The sequence below is a fragment of the Triticum aestivum genome, chromosome 5B, assembly GCF_018294505.1.
Source record: "Triticum aestivum cultivar Chinese Spring chromosome 5B, IWGSC CS RefSeq v2.1, whole genome shotgun sequence".
NCBI classification, from domain to species: domain Eukaryota; kingdom Viridiplantae; phylum Streptophyta; class Magnoliopsida; order Poales; family Poaceae; genus Triticum; species Triticum aestivum.
The window spans coordinates 666,763,615-666,784,197 of record NC_057807.1 but is presented as its reverse complement, the minus strand read 5'-3'; the positions used below and the strand labels follow the sequence as shown (position 1 = coordinate 666,784,197).

The 20,583-nt window shown below is 40.2% G+C and overlaps 1 protein-coding gene across 1 annotated transcript; it reads right to left on the bottom strand.

The window, feature by feature from the left end:
• Nucleotides 1-1,074: 1,074 nt before the first annotated feature.
• Nucleotides 1,075-20,479, bottom strand: LOC123114047 (uncharacterized). The gene is made up of 25 exons (XM_044535404.1): nucleotides 20,261-20,479; nucleotides 20,016-20,157; nucleotides 19,850-19,921; nucleotides 19,087-19,188; nucleotides 18,832-19,000; nucleotides 18,603-18,701; nucleotides 17,999-18,148; nucleotides 16,642-16,681; nucleotides 15,574-15,631; nucleotides 14,640-14,728; nucleotides 13,782-13,880; nucleotides 13,590-13,705; nucleotides 11,370-11,488; nucleotides 9,909-9,979; nucleotides 9,331-9,433; nucleotides 8,586-8,725; nucleotides 7,401-7,559; nucleotides 7,216-7,319; nucleotides 5,708-5,883; nucleotides 4,669-4,858; nucleotides 3,912-4,011; nucleotides 2,712-2,880; nucleotides 2,118-2,200; nucleotides 1,967-2,043; nucleotides 1,075-1,657 (listed from the first exon to the last, which is right to left on the bottom strand). Exons 1-25 carry the CDS (start codon nucleotides 20,327-20,329, stop codon nucleotides 1,486-1,488), a joined length of 2,868 nt encoding a protein of 955 aa, XP_044391339.1. The 5' UTR covers nucleotides 20,330-20,479; the 3' UTR covers nucleotides 1,075-1,485.
• Between the last annotated feature and the right edge of the window lie 104 nt (nucleotides 20,480-20,583).

Here is a 20,583-nt window from a genome sequence, read left to right as displayed (position 1 = left end):
TCGCTAAGGGCATGTGGTGCTATCTTAGGAGTGCCATGTAGGATAGATGATGAGGTGGAGGAGAGAGAACTCATAAGAAAAGACTTGTCTTCTCTTATTTAAGAGAAGACAAGAGATGATCTCTTAGCACAATATGTCTCACCACATTTTTAGAAATTGCTAGTTATTGAAGATAAGGCTAAGAAATGACCCATTGTAGACAAAAAATGTTGTCATCTCTTAATCACATGCAAGACTTAAGATAAGATTATCTTATTAACCATTGTAAGACGATACCGTATGTCCCGATCGGGCTGCTTCAGGCAGGCCAGCCAGATGCCAGGCAACAGTGGCCGAGGTGGAAACACCCAAAGTGGCCCATCTATTTATGTACTGCGTTGCATGCAAAATCTGGGGCCCCAAAATGCTGGGCCCCTGTGCAGGCGCCAGGTTGCACGCCCTTGTGCCCGGGCCTGCTCCTCACGCCATTCCCATCGTCGGCCTCACGATTCACAGAAAAGTGATTGACGCCACACAAAAAATTCAGATACCTGATTATTAGTAAACGTGAGTAATTTTTCTGATTGTTAGTAAACGTGACTAATTTTTCCGAGTAGCTGGCACGGCGTACATGTTTCTCGTGGTGCTCGTTGCAATAGCAAATTTCAAATGTCATTTCGAACCATCAAATACAACACTAGCACCGTTTGATCTCACGAACGTCAGATGAGGGAAGGTCCCAGCAAACACTTTGATCGCGGAAAAATGCCTTCAAAACGTCTTAATGCCTTCAAAACTAAAAACGTCTTATGTTAAGTTACAGAGGAATATATTTTACAAATCGTACAATTCCGTGGAGGAACTTGTACACCAAGCCGCCAACGTGCCCTAGCAACTTCAGAAAGATGCAGGTGTGCTTCATACACAATCCAAGTCTCTTCATAAGAACACCGAGCTATATGGCCTGACGAACCACAGGTCACCTCAGACAAATGGGAGATGAAATACAGAGCATGCGCATCATATGATTTTCTCGACAGTTAATACATTCTGCAATATCAGGGACCAATAAAAGGGGATGAAACAACACATGCATACCGACCGCGAAAAGATACTTTTCCACAATAACCTTTATCAACAAAATCGATGGACAGTGCACATTGGTATCATGTTCAAGGACTCGAGGGTAAGATGAACCCCAGTTCTGGTTTTGGTAAGATGGATTCGGTTAACCACGCAAGAAAATAGAGCCCAAAAATGTATGCACCGTCCAGTGCATGTTTACACCCTTTCTGTGTCAGATCTTCTAAAATGATGGGCCCGCAAGCCCCCGTCATCTAAATAAAGAGGGTGTGACCAATGAGGGTCGAACCCCTGTGTACTGCATCTAGCGTTGCTTGAGTCCATCCTGTCGCCTTTTTAGACCTCCACAGAAGCTATCACCCATGGTGCAAGCATTTACAAGGATCATGTCAAACTGTGTACCCAAGTTGAAAATTACTGTGCTCAGTTGATCTTGGGCTTCGGCCTCCTTGGTCGCAAAAGAAACCAAAGCAACCCAAAAACAACTATAAAAGCAGGGATGGTTGTCATGTCTAGCTGTACGTCAATTTTCCTTTGACGAGCACATTTTGCAGGGTGTAGACTTGAGATGGTTGAGTTCACAGCATGAGAAAATCTGACAGGGGAAAAACAGAAAAGCATCAGAATACCAGGTATGTACCAGATCATTCCAGTTAGGGACACAACTCCATTTGATAAAACAAAAAAACATCTTAATGTAATTCGCTAACATGGACCTTAATGAGTTCCAGAATATTTTTAAAAAGCTTAAGCTTGAGCTTAATAGCTTTTGTAAGCAGCTAATTGCATTTTATTCCAACAAGAAATAAAATATTCACAAATGCACATTATCAAATTCTACTTCACATAGCAAAACAAATCAGACAAGACGTAAATAAAGTGTGAAAGCTCGAGGACTACTGACCCATTAGAAGCCTCCTCGAGCGACGACATGAGCTTTACCGCATCACCATACCGCAACCCTCTAGACATAAAGGCAACCTACAAACAAAACATTAGCCCCCTATATACCAAAAATAACATAGGTAAAAGAGGCATATCCGACAACAACTTACCCTTCTCCACATGTTAACAACGGAATTGTACTTTTCAACCATCCCGCTCTCCTTGGTCTTGAAAATTTTAAAGCCTTGTTCAGCTGCAGATTGTTAAGGTTACAACAATAACAAAGCCTTTTGTCCCAAGCGAGTTGGGGTAAGCATCGTTACGGTTAATGGAAAAGCAAAACTGAATAAAATGCAAACATCCCTGTTACAGAGCTTTTGGCTAGGTTTGAAGCCACAACGTCCACTATAGTACAAGTTGGACTATCAATTGGCTAGCATGGATGTAAATTGTGCAAACAAAAAGTGTGTAGTGGCAAAAATGGATAACATATGGATGTTGGTAAGTTGTACAAAAAAGATATTTTGCGCAAAATTTTGATAGTACACATAATTTTCAGCAGTGTGCATCAATGATATTTTTCCCACAAATTTTCAAATGTGCATGTGTTTTTTTTTCAACTGAGAGCATGTGCCCCAACTATGAATCACTGTGTGAAGTTCATAGTACTTGCTCCAACTAGTTAAGTTCAAAGCAGGCATAAAAAAAGTATTACTCGCAGCTAATTTTCAAGAAATTGAATGACAAGACGATTCTTAGGATACATGTCCTCTCTGTTACCAATCGTTGAATTGCTGAATTGACTACTCGTATGGATTCCTCCACTCCAGTAATAATATAGTTCCGTGCGATCACATCTTGCTGAAATTCTGAAAGTTGCCAACCTTTAGAACTAATAGATAAGGGATTACAGCCCACAGACCATGTCCAGTCCTAGAAACACCAGAAAAATAAGAAGGTATGAGAAAAGGAAGGGGCTCAAAAATTACACACGCAAGCAGGTAAAGAAAGGGGAGAAATAAAATAATGAAGGAATGCTAACAACAATGCGAATTAGGTAACAGACAAGATATAAAGCTGCAATGGAGGAGAATATAGAAGTTGCCAACAAACAATGATGGACAATTCGACACAACTAAGTAATAAAAGATGGAAAATGTATTCTAAAATACATATATCGGGCAAAGTAAATATTTATCAACCTAGAAAGGTGGTAAATGCCACAAAATTTTCCTTACCTATGACATTTAGCAGTAATTTTTCAAGTTTTACCTTGGCAAATATAAGTAAGTTGATCATATCAAAAGTATTTCAGCAATATCTGGCATAGATGAAAACTTTTAATAAAATTGTATGTAACATATCTATTCCCTTTTTCATGCATGTGGTTTGGTGGGTGTAAAACCTACAAGTAGCTCCAATGGAATTAAACACTACATCTGATGAAAAATGATAGCAAGTGTCACATGTACTAGAGGAAGGTAATCCATTCTGGATCAAACATCAAGTTAAGCCAACATGCACAATGGTATGTTTGCGTGGAATACTGGAATTGCATATCATAGCAAGAGAATCATGGGATTGTGAAGACAGCATGTTGCTATGATATTGGTATTAAGAGTTGTACATACTTTTCATGCATAAGTTGTGTAATAACCCTATCATGTAAGAGGTTTCTGCATATTTCCTACACCTGTACGTGTATGAGGATCATAGCAAGAGAATCATGGGACTATATTGACATCATGTTACTAGGATATTGTTATTACAGTTGTACATACTTAACATATATCATCTAAAAAATAACCCAATTGCACAAGGGGTTTCTGCATATTTTCCACACTCAGTCTATGGCCTCATGGAATAGAAGTTGCATACTTCCTTGCATGCTATCAGAGCCTATGTTTAGGCTACACATTAGTCAACAAATAATTAAACTGATAGACATGAAAGGCAAAACAAACCTCTGATGCAGTTTCATGAGCTGAGCTATAAGCCAGATGCGAAGGAAGTAAACCAGATACATATTCAGCAGATGCAGCAATAGCCGCCTTAACTGGTTTCCTGTTTACAGTGAGTTATTAGTACCATTGATGCAATTGTCTATGATGGCGGACATGTACGTGAACCAAACTCAAAATGAGAAAGACATATTTAATTGTTTTTGGGTAGCATGGGTACAATGCGTGCCAAGTTATGTGCTTGTTCTTATGACTGATGATATAAGGGAGTTCACTGTGTTAGAAAGTTGAATTGAGATCACAAACAAAACGGCTGTTTGTATGCCAAAGAAAAGTTAGCTCCTCAATTTAGCTGCCACATAGTTTTTTGTCCAACTCATATGGCAGGTCAAACAAATTTTGTGTAAAACAATCAATTAAAAATGATGGTACTGTCCCATGTGTGGTCTCAAATCAAGCACACCCTAAAGTAGCAACGGTTTGGCTTCATGAGAAAAATAGGTCCAATTATGTCTATTCAAATGAGTGAAGTCAATGAATCACAATTCAAATTTAAATAGTGAGTTAACATATGCTTACCGCCACCTTTTAGAAAAATGGAATTTTAAAGCTTTGGTAAATGAAAATAAGGCTAGGATATTATATATATTGCAAATGGAACCAGCCAGCAACCCCGTAACTGTGAGCTATAGAATGGTAACTCGCCAGGTTAATGCCAATGTTCCCATATAAAACTAATGCATAATACTACCAATCATACCTCAGATCCCATAAGATTGACCTCCCATTGCATTGTATGTGGCTTTCCCAAGAATCGACATCTGACTGAACCACGACTACCATGTTTGAAAGAGCCTTAGCTTGATAATGTTTATCCAGTAATAGGGGTTCACTATGTATGAACCAGAATACTGGAACCTCCAATGTTGACCTGTGATTTGTATGTTCTCCTGTGTATAGAAGCAAAGCATAGTTTATAATAATCCATCATACTGTAGCATGTGATGGTGGCCTACTAAGTCATGACTAACACAAATGCAATTCAACATAGTAAAGACTTGCTCCATTTCTCTACTAACAAATCTCAGAGATGATAGTACATCAGTTCTTGAATACACGTTGACCTAAACACCATGCAGTTATGGTATCAGTATGGCTACAATATAATCCAGAAAGTTACAAGCAAGACAATACATGGAACGTTCTTGTGGTACATTAGGACTTTTATGTTTATCTTAGCATAGAAGAACATCCATAGAAAGATTCTATGCTTTCGACTTCTCTATTTCTGGATCTTTTGAGCCCTTTTCCATGCAAATGTTGTGTTGCCACAAAAATTGACATCCAAACATAATTTTTTTCAATTGAAAAAACTAAGTCGCATCACCATAAGTTTAACAATTTTTCAAATATATATAATTAGAACAGAATAAACAAAGGTGTGCGTGGGATATCAGGTTGTCCAAAACAACAGATAAAGAGAATGGTGTTAGCATTGCAAAAACAGATTCATGAACTTCTCACTTTTATTTCCTCTTAACAAAATCCCAACATTAACTTTAGCCTCATAACATCAATAGCAGTATAGCACACAATCCTCGCATGAATCCATGCATGATGTTCTTTACTCATGCTCATCATCATATGCAAGACCAGACGTCAATCTGACAACTAAAACACATGCATGCATGTGAATGGTCAAAAGAACAGCATGAACTATGCAACCGAAGGGCATTCTTCAGGCTAAACAGCATTAAGTGCCCAGGATTATGAGAAGCAAAAATATAACAAATATATACCTTTAAGTGCAGTTTGCTCACTTAATTTCTGTAATTGGTGCTGGAGAATAGCAGAATCGAGGTATGTACGGACTGTGGACCTATAGGTACCATTGACCAATAGAAGTGGAACCGCGGCTGCACGGCGAGCCATAGAAAATGCCATCATCAATGCTGGTTCCTCTGACAATGACAGCCTGAACATCAACATGCAGAATTCAAACTCATAAGAGTGGGGAAACAATATCAGTATAGGTAATGTCCACGTAGGTAGCTTATAGTCTCAAGATAGTTTACGAGGATGTCAAGATAACTGTAAGAAGCACACAAGGCACACAACACTTTCTGGATTTTCCTGAATTCATATTCCTTAAAGGCAAAAACTCAATTTGGCTCTCAGGCGCCAGTGATCTCGCTATCCGGGCCACCTAGTTTGACCCAGCATTCATCTGATGTCTCGCATCTAGCCCATGCTGGTTCAGTTATAAAGATTGAACACGAGTCAGTATATAGATAACTAGGACCAAATTCCTTGCTGTGCCAGGCGCATTGATGTGCTGGTTTACTACTACTAATCTCATGTCTGACTTCCACTGAAAACGACCTAGGTGGCTAGGTTTAGTTGTCGGTATTGTTAATCCATCCACACATAAACCAGTTCAATTAGGTAATCCCAATCTACTGTGTGAAAGAAGGTACTCCTGATCTACTTGCTATTGTATTGCTGCCAATAGAACTTCTGTTCATGGATTACAACACCATCATGTTAACAAGCAACGACAGATAATGCGTGAACACTAATCATGACTAACAGTCAGTTGTCAAGTAACAGAATGCCACATCAGATATTTGTATCAATCCACAGGAATCCTTGCAAGGTTAGAGGTACCAAAAAATAATTAGCAGACATTCAGGACAAATTTGTACCCCTATGAAGGATTGACAGAACAGGCTACACCACCAATTTTGTACAGCACACAAAAAAAGCCCCACCCATGTTCTTGCCCACATGAAAAACTAAAATGAAAATTTTAACCACTATTAAAAGTTCATTACAATGATTTTTAGGGGGGAAAGACTAAATTTTCACACAAGTTGCAGATTCATCCACCCCAGTTGAAAGTTTCATGCATAGCCATAGTTCAAAAAAGCGTTGGGCGTTAATTGTGCGTTTTGCCACCGCCTTGCGCTTTTCTGATCAAAGCGAAAGCGCATGCTTATGCGCAATTATGCGCTAGGCGTTTTGCTACCGCCTAGAGCCTAGGCGCACTTAAGCGCTCGCTCAGGCGCGCCTTTTTTAACAGCATAGCATAAGAGAAAGAAGTGCATGGATTTCACATGCAGTGTCATATCAAAAGTACATGCACATAAATTTCACATAAAAGTTCTATCTTGATTAGTTTTAAACCCTGTGGTAAGTTTATCACTCCATATTAGTAGCTAACGAAACACTTCTTTTGCTCTTGCTGATGGACAAAGGGCAAGTAATAACACTATAAACCAAGATTGAGAAAATGAAGTACACGTACATGTGTTGGGTAAACATTGACTTCTGAGACGGTAATAACAAAGAACTAAGGCCATCTCTGATGGATTTTACATTAATGGGCAACTGCTTTATGGTCCTGACTTTCTGGATAAGAAAAAGGACAATGCAGGGGGTGAGAAACTTCATTGATATAGGAAAAATAAGCAAAAGAAATAAAATAGCTACCTCTTGTGTGACGAAGTACAACTGAAATGATAGCTTCTCATAGTAATGGTATGCTCTGTGAGAAACAGATGGAGCAACTACATGCCTCATAGAGCCCCATAATGTTGACCCCAGGTGTGCAAGAAATGAATCACGAGCCACTGTGTAACTATGATGTTCCTGGAATTACAAGATGGAATTCTGCTATTAGAATACCTGTAAAGACATTGTTATTAAAAGAATGATTAACAGTAGGGGAGAGTTGATATTAGTAGAAAAATGAGTTCATATTAAAACACAATTTCAGTGTGATTCTTCATCGTGCTTTTTGTTATTGTGCATGTGATGCATGGCCAAATCTCATCATACTTCTTACAAAACCATCCGTCTAATTTCTGTTATTCGTTCTTGACATGCAAGGTGCAAGAATGAACATGTGATGTTGTACATAATTAGTTTAAAGATTGTATCAAACTAACATAATATCTTACTTGCATTTTATTTGTATTATTGTGTTATATACGACAGGGCAACGAAAAAATGGAACAAAACAAGACCCATCTGATTATTTCTCAGCTACCAGTTATATGCAGTTGGGATGTACCAGGCTAGAGAGTTAACTACTCCCTCCTTCCATCTATATAGGGCACTTGCTACAAACTTTATAATGTCTGCATCTATGTTGTTACTTCCTAGACTCTACCATGTTGTAATTAGCAACACTTTCTGTTACTTGATGGCAACCTGTCAACTGATTAATACAAGCAACTACAGGTGGTAGCCCTACATTATTTGGTAGCAACCATAGAAGTTATCCATGCGACTCCGTATTGCTATGTAGCAGCTATTTATTTTAGTAACGAGTGCCAGTACTTGTGCATCCATCTAACCACTGGCACTTGTTACTAAAATAAAAATAAGTGGGACATAGCAATACAGAGTTAAATGGAGTAACTTCTATGGCTGGTACCAAATAATGTAGGGTCACCATTTGGTAGCAACACGTCTTCTTTTGTTAAGCCTATATGGTACACAATGATTCAGATGGAATGCCAATCTTGACTCTTCTAAAGATAATAAGATGAAGTACAAGAACTGTATCTCCAATTGTCTAGTCCCCCATGTACATGAGTAAATGTGCGCTTACAAAGTGGCAAAACTGCATGCTCTGTGCTACAAAAGTATAAGTAGTTGGACCAAGCTAACCTCAGAGTTATCTTTAAACAAGTTCCAATTTTCCATCCTCTTCAGTGCATCAAGAGCTTTCTTCTTATTAATTTCTTCAGAATCTCCACTGTTGTAGCCCTTCAGTTCATTTTTCAGCTCGTGCATTCTATGATCGAGTTCTGAGCGGAAAAATGAAGGCGGTAATTATGTTTCTGATAAAGTAATATTGTGAACAGGATAAAACTCAAAAATGTAATTTATGAACGCTTCTGACACCTCACCCAATTTTCTACGAAACCAGGGATAAACAGGGTGGATTTGTTATTACTAATATTGCCATTATCTTAAACATATGCATGCTTGCCTGAAGCTTCTAGTCCAGCTATATTTACTTTTTTGAAGGAAAAGAAATACCAGTTACTTAGTGGCTTTCACAATTCATACGAAAACGAATAAATAACCTGGGTAAATACTTAATCCCTGGTGTGAGCTCCTGGACCAAAACGAATAAATAACCAAGTAATATGAAACAGCGGTGTAAGTGTATTGAGGAGTATTAGTATTGGTATAAGTCTCCTTGCGTATTCGTATAATCATATTGGTTTAGATTTCCTTACATGTACTCAAAAGTTTCTTTCTATATATATTCACGCCTTGGCCTATGCAATACAGATAAGTTGCTTCTTAAGAAAGTGCACAACTTAGACGACAGATATCACCTACAAGTTTACCATTATGTAGGATAGTAAAACAAAGGTGCAAATTTATGGGCATCCGGAAGTACCTTTGCAAAGGGCAAGTTGTACCCTTCTTTTCATGCAATGCTTGAAAGCAAAAAGTTCATATACATCAATCTCTGCCAATAGGATATCTACGGCATGGTAATCCTGAACCAAAAGAAATCAGTCCATATAAAAATCAAGAGCTAGTTTCATTTTTCAAGATGTCAACAGAAAAGGAAAAAAACGTGCCAAGTAGAGAGAGTCCATGCCCCTAAAGGCAGTTTGGGGCGTCATTATGCTGTGAGAGATTAACCAGCTGTAAAGCGACTTATCAACAGTTCTGGCATCAGAAGTATCGTTTATAATACAGTAAAGGAAACAATTTCAAGTATCCCAAATCTTTCTGCTCCCTCTCTTCTTACCTGTTATGCTGCCAGAGCCCTTCCTACCTCTAATGTTTCATGAATATCCTCACGCTTAGTGGTTGGGGTAAGACAAGAAGAAATTTGTAAATCAGCACCACCACCCTTTTATTACAAATCTACTATGCCCCATCAAGGAGATCAGAACATAAATGCGTCTCAGTTCATAATATTGAGTTGGCAGTAAAGAAGAATATCTAAACGAATTCTGACAGTACCTCGCCAACAGAAGAAAATCTTTCTCTGATTGTATCTTGTAGATTTTCTTCAGCCTCTTCCTCTGTGACTTCTGCATTAGATCAACTACAGTCACTTAATGCTGAACAAACAAATTGGTCAGAAATTCCTGTGCGACAGAACATTATTGTAGACGTAAACTAGAGAAAATGCACTCTACAGCTCAGTCTGCCACCTGGACAAGCCTACTCACTAGTACTCGCTTGGGCTCTCACCTGCTTCCGTCAAAAGATATAACACGGAGTTGCAATATACGACCCTTAAGCATTATATGCTCCTATTTTATGTTTGAACTCTATGCGGAAAAACTAATCCCACCGCTACCACACCTGTGCCCCACAGTTCCACTAGTTAGACCAGGGAGTTCATTGGCGCACCATGCAAATGGGTTAATGCCCTCAGCAATAGCCCATTTGTGCCGATAAATGCCTGGAACCCTCTCAGTAAACATTCAAACAGTTTACCCTCCAGAGACCAACATGCATTTGTGCCGATAAAGCAATGGTCATAATCCAGTAATATTCACAACACCCACATCAAGTTGTTCGGCCATTTGACAGACCTCAAGCATTATATTATAAATTCACTCCTTGAACTCTCTGTGTGAGACTAATCCGATACTAACCACCAGAATGCTAGCCTCTTGGCCATCATTAATTGGCCAGGCATACTGCAGGAATTGGGCTTGTTACTGGGTTTTCAACCCCTGCTTGTTTGCCAGTAATATGCTGGAAACTGAACAGCATCCAGTGTATATCAAGCAATTCCTGGTATGCTACAAACATGATATATCAAGTTATCAACAAATGACATCCACCGTACTTTTATGAGCGTGCATCTCAACTTTATTTATTTCAGTAAGACATTTGTTCTGGATGGTTTCCCCTTAGCTCAGTCAAAACAATCACTATACAACTGTCTTAACTTGTGTTCAGACATTTCACCAGTCAATAACTTCCTCTAACAACATTATAACTGGTGTACTCTATATAATACTACTTCCCTACAATCCATATTACTTGTCACAGCTTTAGTACAAGTTGTACTAAAGCTGCAACAAGTAATATGGATCGGAGGGAGTAACAGAATTTGGAACGACGTGATGAAATGAATACAGCTTATGCAGGTGGTTTACTAAAAATGAGTTCAAGGCATAAACAGACTGACATGGTTAATAGATCACCTGTTGCTACAATTAACTGTAAAGCAATGACTAGTAAGACAATATATGGCCTTTAGAACAAGAGCAAGAAACAGTAATGTAATATTAAGAACATGCTAGCAGCTAAGGAAACCAATGAGGGGTAACTTTTGAAAAAGACAATAAACATAGTGACGCCACACACCATGCATCCCTAATGCATAAGCAACCAGGCTCTGAAGTGTAGAAACAGATAGTAATGAAACATCATATGTACAAAGAAAAATGAAAAAAAACTGACCTGCGACAGCCCCAACAGTTTTTGCCACATTTGGCAGAGTAAGTTCTGTACGAACACCATCCCCACCGACAGCAGGGCCCCAGGAAAATGGTCCGGCAGTAAGATCAACAAAAGCAAACCTGGAAAAGGTAATTTTGGTTAGAAGAAAGGGAACCAATCCAACCTCAAAAGTACAGGAAAGAGTATATACTGCCCCCTGGACTTTGATGGCATATCTGCTTTGCCCCCAGAACTACAAACCAGGTTTCTAACCATAATTATTTATTATATTCAGGCGTTAAGAGTCATATTATGTTTCCACGTATAGCGTGTATAGTTTCCCCTAGTATAAGGGGCTTCCTGCATATTTACCACCTGTACATGTATATATATACTGGCCCTCGGCCCCCAGGAAATACAAGTTGCATATTTCCTAACATGGTATTAGAGCCCTAGCCCCTAGGTCAAAAAGATATTAGCACGCGCAACTCGTGCCAATCCAATCTCGTGCTGCCGCCACATCCTTGGCTGGGCCAATATCATGCAGCCATCTTCCTCCTCCATCGATCATTCGTCGATCAGCACCGTCCTCCTTGCCGTGCCCCCTGCAGTTGGCCTCTTGCGACTCGGCCCCAGCCTGTGAAGCCCCCGGCCTCCCGTGATCTGTGTTGTCCGGCACCAGCGGCCTCTGGTGCCCGCCCGCGATCCGCCCACAGCCCGCGTCATCTATTGCCAGGATCCGGCGTCAGCCTCTCATCCGGTCGTTTGCGTCCTCGCGAACTCCGTCCGTGCAGCTCTATCCCCCTTGGTCGTTCACCTCCTAGCCATCTAGTTGGCTATTGCCTATGCCTGCTCCAGCGCTCGAGGTGTTGGACTTGATCGTTCGTCTGGTTACTAGGCTAGTTCGATCATCCGTCTGCTTCCGTTCTAAAAAAAGTTACAATGTCTTCATCATCGAGCTACATCACCCAGTGATTTTTGATGGTGTTAACTACACCGAGTTTGTTACCTTTATGTGCATTCATATGCATGACCTTTGTCTCTGGGGTGTTCTTTCCAGCGAGGTCTCCTATCCGCCGCGCCCGATTCCCATGTGTCTAATGTCTTCTACCCCGCTGATGCCACTGGCTCTTGCCATGGATGATTCTCAGACTGATAAGGATGCAGCAAAGGTTGCTGATTTTGCGGTTGATGTTTATGAGCAGCAGGTCTTACAGTCTTACAATCAGGAGGCTCTTCACACTTACCATAATACAACATGATACAACAGAGAGAGAAGTGCTACGGCTCTCCTTGCCACTGTTGAGAGTCTATAATGTAGCCTCTGCTCCGGCCCACTCCACTCTCGTCACCGACGGAAACGTCCGGCAATGTAGGCTCGGAGAGGAGCGCGGTTTCCCTTTGCACATATTAGGTCTAGGTTTTGTGTTGTCCTAGTGGCGTGTGGCGAGATGCCATGAGCAGCCAAGCCCAATAACCAATTGGGGAGCGGCACGTACAAACCAAGTGGCGTGCGAGACGAGCCTGATCTAGGGAACATGGCCGTCGGGTTGATCTGGGCAAGTCAGAGGAAATTCTAGCTTGTGGTGACGAGATTGAGGAACTCAATCGAAGGAGACTGGAAAAAAAATCTGATCGGGGGGCACGAGTTGCGGCGCCATGAGGAAAAACCTAAACCATAGGCTCTAGTACCATGCTATGGATGCAACTTATCTCTATTGCATAACCTAAGGAGAATATATATATTACACGACTTGGGGTGGGGTGCAAGGAAACATAGCCTAATAAGGACTCCTGGACCAATACTAATACTCCTCAACACTTACTTCTCTTGCCATTCATGCGATGTGTATGCCCTCCCTCCCTCCCTCCCTCCCTCCCTCCCTCCCTCTCTCTCTCTCTGGTGGTCCATAGATCTAAGGAAAGGCTAGAACCTTTCATAACCTCCTTTGTAAACTCAATTAGGTAGTCCTTGTTTTATCCCTCCCCAAAATGGGAGAGGTGTACCTCCCCCCCCCCCCCCCCCTCTTTCTTGTACATATGTAACATTTTTTTAATATATGTCAGTGAGGGAGCAGTGAGGTGCTCCCTCACAGTCTTCAACGTTAAGAAAACAGAGAATGGAGAAAATCTGGTAGCTCATGGCGAGTAGACATACCATCAAATTTCAAGAGGGGGGGGGGGGGGGGGGGTAATAATAGCTTTTTTCCAACAGTAAAGCAAAACAAAATCATAGCAGACCTGTTTCTGCCGACCCATATATCTGTAAGGCATTCAGCATGCAAACCCTTCAAATCACTGGACATGAGTGCGCTCTCTAGAACATCATGCAGCTCATCTTTTGCACCATGTAATATCTAACAAGAACACATGACGTTACTTATATATACATGACAAGATATTTAGTTTTGTGCACTGATATAAGTGTGGCACCTGAACAGCTTTGTCATAAATAATGTCCTCTTTACTTTTTCCTGCCTTCAACAGTTCAAAACCACTTAAGGCTTCCTTGCACTGTTTTGACCAATCACCCTGTACAAGACGTGAAAAGGGCATTTTATTGAGTTACACGTAATATTGTCACGATTGGTTTTCATGTAACCTTGGGTTACACACAATAATAATCCACAAATCATACAGTACATCTTGGCAACAAAACAAGTATGCTGAAATTAAACAAGGTACTTGAAAAGCACATAAGGTATGATCCAAACTAGCAGTGCAAAATAGTTGTGCTGATTCCTACTGGCTTCCTAGTTTTTGCTTTCATAAGACTAACAACTGAATATCTAAACTCAAAAGTTCAAGTGCCTCAATACACAGGGCAGGTAATATAAACTGACTATGACAAAAACTAACAATCACATATAGATCAGTAGGTCCAAAGCTTAAGCACACTTGAGAACCAAACAGTGGTTGGATGCTTAGTGGGGTGGTTGTACCCCCGGAACACCACGGATAATAACCCAGTTTGGCACTTTGCTGTTTCATTAATGCGGATTATTCTTTCAGTGGGAGGTGACGTTCCAGTCGATAGCGAGGTGCATGTGGTGACTTTGCAAATCTTTAAGCTCCGTGACTCTGGTCTTCACTCTTCAGTAGCCAGTGTGTGTGTGTGTGTGTGTGTGGTGGCGTGTGTGTGTTTGTGATGGTGTGAGAGTGTGTGCATCTAGTTGTACTCGGTGTTTCTAAAGGAAAAGTTTGAGCACACTCACAACACCAGATTCGGGGTGGATGTACAAGATGAAAAATATAGCACAAATGGAAATGCTTGACTGAAACAAAACATACCATATCCACATTGTCAGTTGTGGTCCATGAAAATGATGACAGGGGATGATTTTCATACAAGGGCCTTTTGTTGACTCCCTTCTCTATATCTGCTTAATACAGACATGCTGCATGGTAAAGTAGCAGAAAAGCATACCGTATAATTTTAATAAAAAATACAAATGAGCTAATAGTGTTCTCTTCTGAGGAGTTTTACAGTGAAAATATCAACTTTGCCTTTACAAGGCATAATTATTGCACAAAGCAAAATATTTGAATAAAAGAAAAACCATGTTTCTCAGTTGGGATGGGTTGGGAGGACTGGATGCATAAAATCCACATGGCCTTGGCCATATCTCAGTGCCAGTGCCCATCAACTAACCTGCCCCAGACCAAATTTTTCTAATACTGAATCACTGTGTGGTATACATAAAATGAATGCACAAAAAGCAGCTGACCCAGTTTCCCTTTTCAATAAAGATGTTCGAGCACACTCTGGTATGTTGATTGCAGATGTGATAAAAATAAAAATTATTAAAAAGTTAAAACTACACACAGGTAGAATAAGTATCTGACGAGATCAGAACAAAGTTCAACAGGGATATTACAGGGATGTCAGATAAAATTACATGACTGTTCGAGAAAATAATGAGCTAGGGAAGTTGTATAGAAATTATGGTAATCAACATCATAACCAACTCATGCAATCCAAAATTTTGGTCTACCATAGTAATGCCATATGCAGACAATCCTTATTCAGAAACCTATTTTTCAGCTTTGCATTTGCATAGACTAACTTCTGAGGAAACAATGTCAGCACCCAGTGCATATATCTCTTATTGATCCAAATATTAAAATATGGGTCAATGAAGAGTTATATGTGTTCTCACCTTTAATGTTACATGAACTCAGAAATCAGAAGTTAATAACATAAAACAGGAAAGACAATATTTACCAAGATAAAGTTTTGGGTCCCTTTTAGATTGGAGTATCCGAGCTTGTAGGGTCTTATTCTGAAAAAATAACCACTAACATGTCATGTTCCAAATAATTACAGCTTTCCTCACTAAAGAATAGAATTACATTCAAGATCAATAGGGAAATTCACACTAAATTAAACATAGGTTGTGCAATATCCATGTATAGAAGAAGAATCCCATGGAATAATAGGGCATACACATTAAAAATTATAAGCGTCTAATATGCAGAACACAGGGACATATGTAACTGTTAGAGTTATATATATAGTCAAGTATAGCCATTGTATTTTTCTCATTGTATAAGGCGCTTGCTGCATATTTCCCACACTTGTACATCTGTATATACTGGCCTTTCGACCGAACTCCTGCTGCCATGGGAACTGTTAGGTTTTATATGCTTTGTGAAGCCTTCGCATCTCAACTTTTAACATAGCCAGAAAACCCTAGAAAAACATCACTTAAGGTTCAGCTTCTACTCATAACACTCTAGAAAATATTACTTGGAGGTTAAGAAAACAAACAAATACAACAACATATGACTTCAGGACCAACTTATCAGTCGAATCGATTTGACTTCAGATCTTTTTTCTTTATTTTTCTCTACTGTTCATCACCATATCTTCTATAAGGGGACAATTGGTGACACTTGAGCTAATCACAACCATGCATATATCATTCTATTTTTTAGGGAAACACATTATTCTATTGCAATAGAGTTATGTGTTATGGGTTACTGGACCACATGGGCCAAACCTAGAGTCCTTGACCACATGGGCCAAACCTAGAGTCCTTGACCATGTCTATGGGCCACATTCACTAAGCCGTCCTACATAAATGTATCACACTTTAGGAGAAAAAAGCCATGATGCCCTCTCTTGTTGCCAAGCCAACAGCTACCAATTGAAGATATTTTTATGTACAAAAAATGCCATAACAACAATATGCACACCAAAGAGATTCATGGAATCAACATTCAACAAGATAGAAGCACAATGATATTCCTCAATTCCTTGCAGGAAGTTTGCTAAAGCATGCAAGCATACCTCCCTCAGTAAGTTGATCTCAGACTCGGAGAAGCCCTTCCTGTGAAAACCGATAGCACAAAATACAAATAAATGAGTATGAAAAGAATTAGATGATGTGCTATTGGTTGCCAAAATGTACCGTTACTCTTGAATAATGAAACAGTATGAGAAGGAATGCACAAAACACTACCCAGAAAAAGTAGAAATCGACAATGTGCAGAGTTTGTACTCTTTCCATCTTAGCAGCAGAATTAGAATATTTGAAATAAATAAATTTCTAAAAGGCAATACACTATCCAACTTACGACAATTGCTCTAAGTCCAGGCATTTCCAGAAATGAGACGGCTGTGTGCAATACATGGCAACATTGCACAATCAGATTCATATAGTAAAAATAGGTTTCTAGATAGGTCTGGGTATGTTAAGAGTTAACAAAACTATTTAGAACTAAGACGTGTGTCGTGCTACATAATTACTAAATAATATTGTTCCATATTTGAAGATTAATGAATTGAAAAGGTCATATGTGTTATATGTAGATTGCCCAACCTCCTTCATCAGTTCGAACATTTGGTTCTACTGGTTGGTGCATGAAACTTGAGATGGTATCATAACCAAGAGGTCTTGGCTTAAATTCTTGAATTTCGCACTTTAAAAAAAATTGCCCCCTTTCTGTTCACGTTTAGGCCTTATCAAGACACATATGAGAGGGGGTGTTTAAGTATATCTGGATTACCCAACCTTCTCCATCAATTCGGGCTTTTACTTCTCTACTGGTTGGTGCATGAAAGTTAATATGGTATCAGAGCCAAGAGGTCATGTGTTCAGGTCTTGCCTTTCACAAGTCTTGGTGCATGAAACTTATTAATATGCACATTTTCGTGTTCAAATTCTCATTCGCATATATAAGGCTCGTGACTGAACAGAAAAGTGTCCAACTCGGTCATGTTTTGTAATGACCATCTTACATGATGGACAGGCATGGTCAACGCCATAAGAGGATTAATACTGGAAATCTTGGCTACAACCCTTTGAGTAAATAATAATTAACATGGCCATTTAGACCTCGATTATTTAGCAAATAAGAATATTAGTCTTGCAGATTCTACCTGGCCATACATCATCTCGAACCAAGTCTTTAGAAACGCAAAACCATGTGTTTTGCCATTCAAGACAGGCCATGCAGATTGAAATGTCATTGCAGCAAATTAAATCCAAAAGGTTCATACCATGAAAAGTTACCAAAAAATGACACATCATGTTCTTGTTTTATCACAATCTTGTCACTAATTGTAAATGAGTGCATCTACTATCAGAATCACGTTGGTGTTAACTACACAAAATGTAATGTAACATAAATATCTGTAAACTCACCGATAACCATACTGAGTACTCTTTTCAATAGGCTTGGGGTTAAGAATGAAGATGTTGTATGCTTCTTGTATCTGAAGGTGATCAACAAGTGTTGAAAATACATGCTCCATTTGATCACTGTCCACTTGCCAAATCGACGCCCCATTTTCACTGTATAACGTAAAGAAAATAATATTTTTAAGCAACGATAAAATGATGGGAAATGCGAGGTGGCATCATTGAGGTGATTGCAAAGGCCACCAGAAAGGATTTCCAAGTAAGTGTATGGTAAGCAGGTTTTACCCTGTAACAAGTCTATAAGGTATATTATCAAAGAAAACTAGGAATAAACTACAAAACCAATAGCTACACACTCACACACTAAAGCGTATTTCGTTGGATAATAAACACACAGAAATCTTGGATGTGTTATTGTTTTGAAACAATACATTGCATTTCCAAGTAACAGAGTGAGACCATATTTTAAGGTTCTTCTGGATGCACAATCAAAATTGCGGTGTCAGTCTACGGTTGCATTTTCTGGTATATGCTTGCACAATATGACACACTTAACCAAATTGCAGAATGTCAAGAACTGCAACATTGTGTTTCAAGAACATCTGACCTGGGATCTGTGAGATCTTCTCTGCGTGATAGAACTTTTACAGCATGTTCAAAGACAGACATGATATCTTCTCCCATGTGTATTGCATGCACAGAAAAACTACACCAAAAAGAAACGGAGATGGAATAGTTGAATCAGTACTCATGGAAGCATACCATGGCCTAATTACAGAAGAGGGTAAAAACATTGCATGATAAATTGGAACAACTTAAGTGTAGAGGTTCATTACTTGTGATTCACGTGGCTTACTAAAGGAAGATCATATTTCTTTAGTCTCTTAACGGTAGTCTTATAGAATGGGGTAAGAACTTCTCCAACCGGAGGGATTCTCGTATGCTCAATTATGTGGTCGATTTTTGTAAACCAGCGCTCCAGTTCTTCAGGTCCCAACTTAAACTCTGACACAAATAGAGTGACTGTTAATGCTCGGTATGAACAAACAGCTAATGGGAATAGTATTATTGCATTGGTATATATAATTTACCATGGCCCCCTTTGCCATCAAATCCCATAAAGATGAAGTTCACAGGGATTGAAAAATATATCGAATCAACTTCCGCCAGGTTCATATAGTTTGCAACATTGCCTGAATACAACAGAAGAATAAGCAAGGGATAAGCACAGTTGTAAAGTCCTATACTATCCATATCTCGTGTGCAATCGATTGCTTCAGATGCGCATATATTAGTCCTGCCATCACTCTAGTCACCTCTCCACACAGAAATGAAGCCAAACCTTCAATATATGATACTTACCATGAAGCAAAACCTGTTGCCAAGACAATGGCCACATGGCAATAACACTATCTGTAAAAAGTACCCATGACGGGTTTGTTCATATTGAAGTTGCATCTGCCGGTTGCTCTGATCATTAATTCTCAACTACATACAAACCCTAACTTCCCTTCAATTCTATTAGTTCCTTATTGCAGATCTTAGCCTGCAAGTTCTACAAGATACTGATATTGCTGTTACTGGTTAATGATTACAGTGGTATAAACGGTTATAGCACTCCTGCTGAAAGAATGGCGATAGGCCCATGGGCAGAAGTTTATCATAAGCTTTGAACCTACAGTTCCAATTCAGAATATAACACAGTGGCGATAACATCCAAACATTGATTTAAAAGAAGTATCACTGCAGGGGCTATGCTGAAGGTACTGAAAAAGAAGCTTCTGACAAAGCTTCGATGTGGTTTGACTGAGACATGGCATCGAAGAAAATTGATGAGCCAACACCAGAACCCACCAGCTCTCGTGAAGTTCAGAAGCCCAATGTTGATGGAGTCCCTTGACTTCGAGCCCTCCAAGTCATCGAACTCTACAAAAATCAAGAAACGCATAAGCGCCACAAACAAGCAGGAACACCAGGTGCCAGGACAGAAACAAAATAATAATGAAGTGAGGAACCGGACCTGTCCGCATGACCGATTCGGTCCAGAACTTGCTCTGGGGCTTCATGTTGAAGAGCGAGAACACCGAGGAACCGGCGTCGCGGCCGAGTTTGCGCGTCCGGGTCCCCGGCGTGGTGGGCTCGGCCGCCTCCGGAGAAGGAACCTGCAGGCGAAGGGCGAAACAGTGGGCATCAGGAAGCCGAGCGGAAGGGGGGCGGAATGATCAGATCTGACCAGAAAACCAGGTTCGCAGAAGAGCAGATTACCAGAGCGAGCAGCAGAAGGACGAGCGCGGACACGAAGGGGGCGGCGCGTAGCCGGGAGGGGCTCTTCATCTCGCCGGCCGGGGCGCCGCGGCGCCGGACAGCGGCTGCGGCGGGGAGACCGGGAGGCGAGGTTTTGGGGATTCCGGATCAGGGGTTCGTCGCTCGCTACTGTCAGTTCATCGCGCTTGGTGATGGTGTGTTCTGTTTCTTCTGACCAGTGCTGGCATGGAGTCTTCCCTCTATCTGTCGCGTCGCGCAAGTACTCGCGTCCTGGGCCGGCCCACTTCGAGCGCTCCTCCGATTTTCTTTCCGTTTGTGTTTCT

Excerpts from the sequence above, each read along its gene's own strand:
- LOC123114047 (XM_044535404.1), bottom strand. The coding sequence starts at position 20,329 with ATGAAGAGCCCCTCCCGGCTACGCGCCGCCCCCTTCGTGTCCGCGCTC. Across the intron at positions 11,489-13,589 it reads ATATGGGTCGGCAGAAACAG|GTTTGCTTTTGTTGATCTTA; the intron begins GTCTGCTATGAT and ends TACCTTTTCCAG. Across the intron at positions 9,980-11,369 it reads AACTGTTGGGGCTGTCGCAG|AAGTCACAGAGGAAGAGGCT; the intron begins GTCAGTTTTTTT and ends GATCTAATGCAG.